The sequence below is a fragment of the Tachysurus vachellii genome, chromosome 24 (genome assembly GCF_030014155.1).
Source record: "Tachysurus vachellii isolate PV-2020 chromosome 24, HZAU_Pvac_v1, whole genome shotgun sequence".
In the NCBI taxonomy this organism is placed as follows: Eukaryota; Metazoa; Chordata; class Actinopteri; order Siluriformes; family Bagridae; genus Tachysurus; species Tachysurus vachellii.
The window spans coordinates 11143815-11153814 of NC_083483.1; the positions used below are offsets into that span (position 1 = coordinate 11143815).

A 10000-nucleotide genomic window follows, 5' to 3' on the forward strand; every position below is an offset into this window, starting at 1 on the left:
GCATTAGAGGAAACAAAACTAAAATAAATAATAATAACAACAATGACACGTACAGTAATAATGGCTTAACAACCATTCGAATTATTTCTACACCATAAAGCAGCTGGACTCTAATCTGATTGGTCAGGATTATTGTGTTATTGTATTACAGCACGGCTCGGACACTCGGACAGAAACGATCCGACTGGAACGTGAGTTAATATCGTTTTTACTCAGTATAAACAAACGAATTATTTTAGCGCTATCGCAAGTCTGATATAAAATGAGTCGGACGTCTGTTTTTCTCTCTGTTGGATAAACGTACACAGAATTTTAGTGGTTGATGATAACGGCTTCAGATTTTAGGAGGAAGCACTCGGGGCATCTCAGAGAGCAGAAATGGGTTTAAATATCAACATTTACTTTGGAGACGGAAACATTTGTGTGAATAAATAGAACCATTTTTGATTTTTTTTTTTTTTTTTTTTTGAGAACATTTCTATGAATATATTGTCTGTAGCAAACTAGAGAAAAACAGAAATACTCCAAATTCTTAAAGCTCTGAGTGTTTACAAGCTTCATATGAACCTATTTTAACATATTTTCCTAGTTCTTTCTTTTTTTTTTAATGTGGAATCATTTATTCATATCTAGAAGAATAATAATTAATGTTAATAATTACACTTAGTGCTTCGGTTTTAAATATTAAAAATCCCCCAAATCCTAGCCGTGTGTAAAATATGCACTATAACCTTCCTGAAGGATCCTGTTCAGTGGGAACTGGTCACTACTTATGATATTTAAAAGAACTCCTCCTCAGATGAACTTCTATACATTTCCTTTGTTTATTTATACGCAACAATTTTGTTCAGAACTAAAGTGTGTCCTGAATTTATTGCTAACTGTAACAAAGAGCATGTTTTCTATTGACCTGACTAAAGAATGCTGGAATTTTGTAATGGTTGGTGATAAACATTGTGTAATCAGGCAGCTGAAATCATCTGTACTCACTTGGACTGGCTCTGCTTGGTGATGTTCTTGATGGTCAGACCTTCTTTGCCGATGATAGCGCCGACAAACTGTGTAGGGACGAGCAGCCTCAGCGGGAGCTCGTGCTGTGAGTGGTGAGCTCCCTGAAGGCCCCCCATGGCCCCGGAGTGGGCGGAGTCAGACTCCCGCGTGCCTCTGCCTCCTCGGGACGCTCCATGCTGGGCCGGGGCCCCCGCGTCACTCTCGTTTCCACTGCCCTCCACGTCCAGAATGTAGGACACGCTGAACGAGTGATTATCCAGACTGTGGCCCGTCAGCTTCTCTATGGCCCTGACAAACGGTCCACATTCAACATGATAAGATTCATACATACGAAGGTATATCTCAGATATCTCAGATAGGTGTATTGTAATAAAATATTTTAGGATATCAATATTATATTATCCCGTGACCCGAGGTAGTTCGGATAAGCGGTAGAAGATGAATGAATGAATGAATATTATATTATATTTATATAGTACAGCCCCCCATTACATCCTAAAAATGAAGCTTGTAGGTTTATACCTGTATCCTGATCCCATTTCCTGTTTATTCAGAAAGCAACGAATATGAATAATGAATCTGTATTGTTTTTATCTCTAATCTGTATAAAAGACCACATCACCACCACATCAGCCCAAAAGAGGGATAAAAGATGAGATGGAGAGCGTGAAGGACAGATATGCTAATAGGAACAAACAGACAAAGAAGGAAGGAAGGAAGGAAGGAAGGAAGGAAGGAAGGAAGGAAGGATGGACAGAGAGATGAATGGCCTCTTACTCTTTAGCTTCCTCTTTTGATGCATATGTGACATTCACCACAGCTGCCTCTGAGTCAGCATTCACTAAAGAGACACAGACACATTCAGGCTAAAAATGTTCAGTTATATTCTGTGCAATGTTTTATATCATTCATATTTATTTAGCTACAGATTCATCACAGTGAAACACACGCACATACTCACATGAACACACACACACACACGCATGCACACACAATCACAGGGAAATAAACTCATTCAGGAGGAGCGTGGGCGGCGGCGACGACACTGGACTACATGCTAACGCTGCATTTAACAAGCGTCTACCGGTCGCTTGGTGACAGGAAGCTTTAAATCAGAACGCACACACACACACACACACACACACACACACACACACACACACTTGCATTGTGACAGATTTCTCAGACATTGAAGAACCACAGACCATTCAACACAAGTCCCTGAGACAAGAAACCAAACACACTATACAATTTCCCTCAAAACACACACACACATACACACACACATACACACACACATACACACACACATACACCTGTGTCTGACCCATAATCATCTCTCTCATTTTCTATATAATCCAAGTTACACCATATACATAACTGCACATCTTGATACATAATTGTCAGGCCACGCCTCCTTTACTGTGACTGACAGAATCAGAGGCACACACACGCACACACACACACACACACACACACACACACACACACACAAACACACACACACTAACAGAGCCAACCTCTGAGAACTTAAGGGTAGTTAAATAGTTAAATGGTCCATTATATGAGTAAAAGTGGTGTGTGACTTATTGATGTCTGAGAAATGTGTGTATGTGTGCATGCCAAAATAATCAAACAACCTCCTTGGAAAATTCAGGCATAATAATCTACCTTAAAACACACATACACAAACATATACACACACACACACAACTACAATGCAGACCTCATGCATTATCATGATTTATATCAGGTAGTGTGATTCAGACCACCCAGCGCTCTCTCTCTCTCTCAATCTCTCTCTCTCTCACACACACACACACACACACACACACAAACACAAAGCTAGGACACTAGCAAACACACACTTAAAAAATATATAACAAACCTACACAATTCTCCATTCAGTCCAAATGCATTCTTTTAACCAGACACTTACTTGCACACACACACACACACACACACACACACACAGACACACACACACAACACAGACACACACACACACACAAACAGTAACATGCTGTGTGACTTTACCTTGCTCCACGTTTTCTACTGAGCCGTACTGTGATAACAGACTGTCCAAAACCTATAGAGAAAAAAGAACATCACATTAAACCTGTTTGTGTCTATATATAGACACACACACACACACACACACACACACACATTTAAGAGGTAGGCATAATAGCGACTCATAAATATACCAGTCAGACAGTCAGACAGACAGGCCTCTAGATTATTAGCTAGAATAACAGACAGGCAGGCAGGCAGACAGACAATTAGATTGATAGCCTGACTACTATATAGACATCCAGACATCCAGACGGTTAGACAAACACCCACACAGACAGACTAACATCCAGGCAGACAGACAATCTCTCATAGATGAGACAAATGAATAAATATAAATAATGTGATAATTAGTCAGATCTTTGATCTATGTGACAAAGTTACAAAGGGAAGAGAATGTGGTCGTGTGAGACAGACAGTCAGACAGACAGACAGACAGACAGACAGACAGACAGACAGAGACAGAGAGACAGTCAGACAGACAGACAGACAGACAGACAGACAGACAGACAGACAGAGACAGACAGTCAGACAGACAGAGACAGACAGACAGAGACAGACAGACAGACAGACAGACAGACAGAGAGAGAGACAGACAGACAGACAAACAGAGACAGACAGACAGAGACAGAGACAGACAGAGTGACAGACAGAGTGACAGACAGACAGACAAACAGACAGAGACAGACAGACAGAGACAGACAGAGTGACAGACAGAGAGAGAGACAGACAGATAAACAGAGAGTGAGAGACACAGAGAGACAGACAGAGAAAGACAGACAGAGAGACAGACAGTTAGGCTGGCAGACAGATAGGCAGAGAGACAGAGACAGATAGAGAGAGAGAGAGAGCGAGAGATAGAGATACAGACAGACAGACAGACAGACAGACAGACAGACAGACAGAAAGACACGGTACAGACTCTGAAGGTGATTATTTATTATTATTATTTCTATTTATATTGTTTATTAACAGCATTACCAAAGTGTTTTATTCTTCTTAAACCACAGTGAGATCCAAAAGCTATTAATCTTTTCATTATTAATAAACGACACATCATCCGTTCATATTTCTATTTAATATTAAGAAACATCCACAAAACAAGTTAGTTCCTGTTAGTACTTACATTATAACAGTTACAATATAAAAGCCACTTCTTTCAGGCTTTCTAGAGCCTTTTACAAAACGCTTTCACAGTCAATCATCATGAGCTGTTACTATAGTAACGATAACAAACTAGGAACTAATGTCCGAGGTTATAGAAATTTAATCAACACCTTCAGACCAGTCAGACGTGAGAATGTAATAGATCGGTGGAATAAAATTATAATCGTGGTTGATCGGAAAATAAGGAAAAAACAACATTTAGAAAGGTTATTATTCATAACGAGTGTTAAAAAAAGGAAATTAAAAATCATGCTACGTTTATATTATATATAGTTTTTTTTAGGTTCATGTTACGAATGCCTTTGATAAAAGAAGAATGTATTGGAATCTTTCTCATGGCTGGATCGGGAAGCTGTGGCAAGCTTGCAGTGAAGTTAGCCTGGGATGTGGTAGCCTAGTGGTTAATGTGTTGGGCTATCAATCAAAAGGTTGTGAGTTCGATTCCTACGTCCACTTAGCTGGCACAGCTGGGCCCCTGAGCAAGGCCCTTGTTGCTCAGTTGTATAATAATGAGATAAACATGTAAGTCACGCTGGATAAGGGCGTCTGCTAAATAATGTAAGTTACAAGACGAATGTATATTATTGAGCCGACGGTGTGTAGATGTTTTCTAGTGCCAAATAAGTGACAGAACTACTTGTGCAGAGTGAAAAAAAAGTCACAAGGCACAAAAACTAGCGTGCTGAAAATCCTGTCTGTTCTGAGTGAGTCAGAACTGACTGAAGTTGTTTGGCGTGCTTTGTATAAATTGTGTAATGAAATCTTACTTCACCATCTGATAAGCAAAACTGCATAATAAACTCTATTGAAATAAATGTGAATGAATCCCGAAGCACCGCATTAAGTACTAGGGGTTGTATAAACGAATCCATTCACTAGTCTGAGCTTTGGGTTGAGCATCTGAGTCTGGGGTCTGTGGTACGTTCCTGACTGATCCAGACTCAGTGTTGAATGCTGTCGATGTCGACGTTGTCGATGTCGAAGTCCTTCATGCTTCATTACGTTTGTGCTCTCAGTTTCAGAATCAACTATTTCAGCTCGTCCTTATAAGAGCATTCTAATAATTGTTACATGTGTAATATGATAATATTTGTCACACGTAGTTCACCAATTTATTGACTTTCTTTGTTCACACAAATAAAACAGCCGACGAAGAATTTTTACCGCTCTGCTATTAATACGGTAATACATACAACAAGCAGAACATTTTTCCCACAAAGAAAATTTATTTTCGTCTCTAAACTGATTCCCTGGATGTATTTTCCTTTCCATTTTTCTTGGACACTAAAGATGACCATGTTTCCATTTTTATCCCAGATTTAAAGACCAAGTCTGTATACAATATATATGACTTCCCATGATTCCAATCATCACTCCCATTTTCAGCTTACATATGTGATGATATATGATTTACCGCACGCCGTAATTCACTTTTAGGTGCAGAATTTCGATTAATGGGACACTTTAGATGTAGATGTATCAACTATAAATAAATAGCGATCAGACAGGTTGTGTTTTGTGTTTGTTTTGAAATCAAGCTCGTATGCTGACGAGACACAGCGGGACTCACCTCCCACTGCAGGTCAGGGGGAATGTTCCGGATCTGAATCTTACGACTCCTGCGGAAAAAAACAGAGGTATAGTAGTTAGATCAGATTGTATGTTATATTGACTTTTTCAACGGACCATGGAGCAACATCGTTTTATGTCAACATAGCCGGGATGATTTAATTAGCAGAGGAATGAAGTACGACTCCTCCTTATTCATTTAAATTCAGCACAGAGCCGTGGTTCACACTTTCTCGTGATGTATGTCCGAGGACTAGAGGAAGAGCTGGAACACGGCTCCCATGTACAGAATAAAGAATACACTGGTTTGCCTCACACTCGTTTCCTGAAACTTGGATTCCTGTACTTGGATAAAAGAGAAATCAAACGCGGCAGTGTATTCCCACATGCACGTTCTTCCTGAGAAGCACTGGCTGATATTTAAGAGGATATTTTCTCAGACTAAGTGCACAGCTACGTGCCAACACGCTGACCCTAAATGGCCTAAGACTTCATCTGCAGGGTATTACATCATTGGCCGTAACGAGATCACAAGCCTACATCACCTTAATGAGATCAGACATGTGCCAACTACTGCTCCTCTATCACCTCAGGACTACAGAGCGAGAGAAACCTGGCGCTGATGCCACCTGCTAGAAACAAAACTGTTCACTGCTGGACTCAAGCGTTGATCAAATGAGCAAAAACTGCGGCTGAGTGGACGCCGTTCGAAAATAGTCGATCTGGAACGACTCAGCAGAGGTCTAAAGGAAGTGATGAAGTAGTTTTGTAGAGAAAAGGTTTTAGAAAAGCTTTATTTCCTCTCACATCGTACTAAACTAAGGAGTGCTAACGTCTACCTTTTGCAAAGGACAACGCAAATACAGCTCATAATTACACAGCACCCAGAACTGTGAACTGTGGCTATAGGGAATTTTTGGGTTAAACTGAAAATATTTTTCAAATGTCTGGCTCATGAGAGCAGAATAAAAAAGAATAAAAATCAATTCCCTTTCTTAAAAAAATCTAATAATAATAATAATAATAATAATAATAATAATAATAATAATCAATCATTTTCTACCACTTATCCAAACTATCAGGCATCAAGGCAGGATACACCCTGGACGGAGTGCCAACCCATCGCAGGGCACACACACACACACACTCATTCTAATAATAATAATAATAATAATAATAATAATAATAATAATAATAATAATAAATAATGAAATATTTAAGTTTTTGTTTTTTTTTTATCTCAAATTGATTTTATTTCTAACAGCTCACTGATAGCTTAAATGCAAGTGTATTTTTATCAGTCACTTTCTACTACTACCTACAGATTCTCTGGTTAATAAACCATCAATTTCATGTGCTGTTGGCTGAGTTTGAGGTGGATGTGGTTATACTAGTAGTTGACATTATGTAACACCATTAAGGAATCATAATCATAACTATTTTTTACTTCAACCGCTCGCTTTAAACCAGCCACAGAAACTGAAGTGACTTCTTCCTGGCTCATTCAGCCTCTTAGTGCTTGAGCAGCCATGATCGATACCGTTATTTTTTTACCATTATTATCACAGTAAGAATAATATAAGAATCACCTTGGCAAGTGGTTCTACTTCATACTTTTTAAAAGGAATGTCTGGATTATGACGAGATAATGCTTTTGTGTCTCTGGTTGAATAGACAGACAGCATGAAGGTAGGCTGTTAAATACATCAGCTAAAAACTAGATTTCTTTGTTCAAATTCATCAGACAAGATGTTCAGCAGGTTCAGTAGGGTGGAGCTCAGGACTCTGTGTGTGAGTGATTCTAAAATACATGCCGCTTTGTGTACAGGTGAATTGTCATGCTTGAACAGGTTTGGGCCTCATTGTTTCAGTTAGATCCATAGAAGAAGACTTACAACATTAAAAGACATTACAGACAATCACATGCCACCAATTTTATGGCAAACCTTTGTGAAGGGCCCTCAAATGGGGTCATGTTCAGGTGCCCGCATACATTAGGCCATGTATGGTGTAGAAATATTCCACTTCGGGTTTTTTTTTCGTTCTTTTTCTATGCTGTTTACATCGCGTCAGATCAGATCTTTTTGTTGCATTCTCTCAAATCTACCATTAGTAAATGCTTAAGGAGCTACAAATGAAACCAAAAAAGCTTTAAAGTAAATAGATTTATTCAATAGCCAATTTATCCTGGTCAGAGTGGCACTCAAAACCTTTCTGTGAATAGTGTCAATACTTAAAAAGGTAACTTACTTTTTATTTAATTTAATGTGCAACGCAGACAAAAAATCAGACATTACAGCTTTGCTTTGCTCCTGCAGTAACCTCATGGAGCTTGCTGCATGTCTGCTACTAAAAGTAGAGCCAAGGCTTACAAACCTCTCCAATCCTAATCCAATTGAGCCACTGAGTAGCAAATTCGCTTAAATTTCAAATTGCTCTCATCTTGAGGCTTGCACAAGCAGAACTAAATGACAGATGTGGTAGATTATCAAGTGATTACTCTATTAAGGAAATGTGTTATTTAGCTTTACAACATCTAAGGAAGGTTCCGAACAAGGAAAGATGTCTTAAGCTGGAAACCAAAGAGATTTAAAGGAGACTTCTGTGACAGGAACAAGTAGCCAGACATTTTTGTGCCAACTCTTGACCCGGGTATATCCTACACCTCGTGAATATGTTACGTTTGTTTAAGGTGCCGCTCTGGGATCCCCCACCCAGAGTTCCAGAGACACCTCTAAGCTGAATTAACCCGGTTTCCTGCTTTGTCTCATAAGCCCATAAGCCCATAAGAGACCAGAAAATCTGCAGTGGAACCAAATGAGGCTGAGGGTAAAAGAAAGAGTGACCAAATACATTTGCATGTATTTTTTTGGCAGTTACATTTATTCCATGTGACTTACGATTGGATACCATCCAAGTACACAGACAAGCAGTTAAGGGTCTTGCTCATGGGACTAACAGTGGCTCTCAGGCAGCCCTGGAATTTGAACTTGCAATTTTCCAACCACTAGCTGCTTAAACACTGAGCCACCCAAATAGTGTCACAAGGGATCTTGGACTGCTGCAGAAAGGCCACACTTTCCCAAATCCTAACTGTAATACAGTAAAAGAGCTGCAAATGACTTAAGACCAGAATGATGCATTTCCATCAGATTTCTACACAGCTTTCTATACAGTATAATGTAACAAACAAACGAGAAGCTTTACAAGAGCTTTTCAGGTTTACTCCTGGATAGATATTTGCTTATACCACATTTATTCATTAGTCAGACAGCTTTGTGCAGTCAAGCTTTGTTATTCAATATTGCCATTTGGTTGCTTGGAAATAATTACACAATCTAACAGTGGTAGCTATAATAATGTAACTCAAATGCGTAGCAAGCTAGTGTGCGCATGAGCTATAAACCTTATGTACTTATCCTGCCATCATCATTAATATGATTTAACTCACATTGTTTTGCGCTCTCAACAAGATGGCAGTATCTTTAGTTTTGTGTTATTGTTCAGTGACTGCTAAACCTCCACCACACTCACCCACATCTGGGACACTTCCTTTACTCTCCACTATCTAAACTGCTAATGGGCATTCATTCAAAGTGAAGTCTTCCTTTTACCTCATCTACATTCTGAGCCATTTACTTAAATAATTAGCTACAGCAATGGCTATACTTTAATAGCTATTGCTATTACAAACCTTGTCAACTCATCACAAAGGTGTTCACTGGGGTTGAGGTCAGGACTCCAAACCAACCTTGTCAAAACATGCCCTTAAGGACCTTGCTTTGTGCACAGGGGCATTGTCATGCTGGCACAGGGGCCTTTTACTTCAGGGACGGCAAACTATACTACTACAGCATATGAAAGTCATCTTACATTGTGTGCTTCCAAATGCTATTGTTAAAGAGACCACGATTCTGGACAACTTTATAATGCACGCTGTAAATACTACTTGCACTGCATGGCCCTGAATCTGACTGCTTTACAGTCTTGTATTCACTGCCTCTTAAGCTCTTCTCTTCTATTATTACTTCTCTCCTGTCTATAATGTTGATCAGCAACTGAGCTATCCATCTTATTATACTCTATGCTGAGCTGCAAATTTCTATCATGGCTATGAACACAAACACAAAACGCCTGAGATCATCTTCATAATGTAATGGACAAATGGCAAGCCAATATA

At 39.3% G+C, this 10000-nt stretch overlaps 1 protein-coding gene across 1 annotated transcript in view; it reads right to left on the reverse strand.

Annotated features, from left to right (window-relative positions):
* igf2bp2b (insulin-like growth factor 2 mRNA binding protein 2b) overlaps positions 1-10000 on the reverse strand; it is a 51077-nt gene that overhangs the window by 18484 nt on the left and 22593 nt on the right. The window contains exons 3-6 of the mRNA XM_060860020.1: positions 5822-5870; positions 3049-3100; positions 1789-1852; positions 991-1299 (exon numbers count right to left, since the gene is read on the reverse strand). Coding sequence (XP_060716003.1) covers positions 991-1299; positions 1789-1852; positions 3049-3100; positions 5822-5870 — 474 coding nt within the window. The remainder of the gene's footprint in view (positions 1-990; positions 1300-1788; positions 1853-3048; positions 3101-5821; positions 5871-10000) is intronic.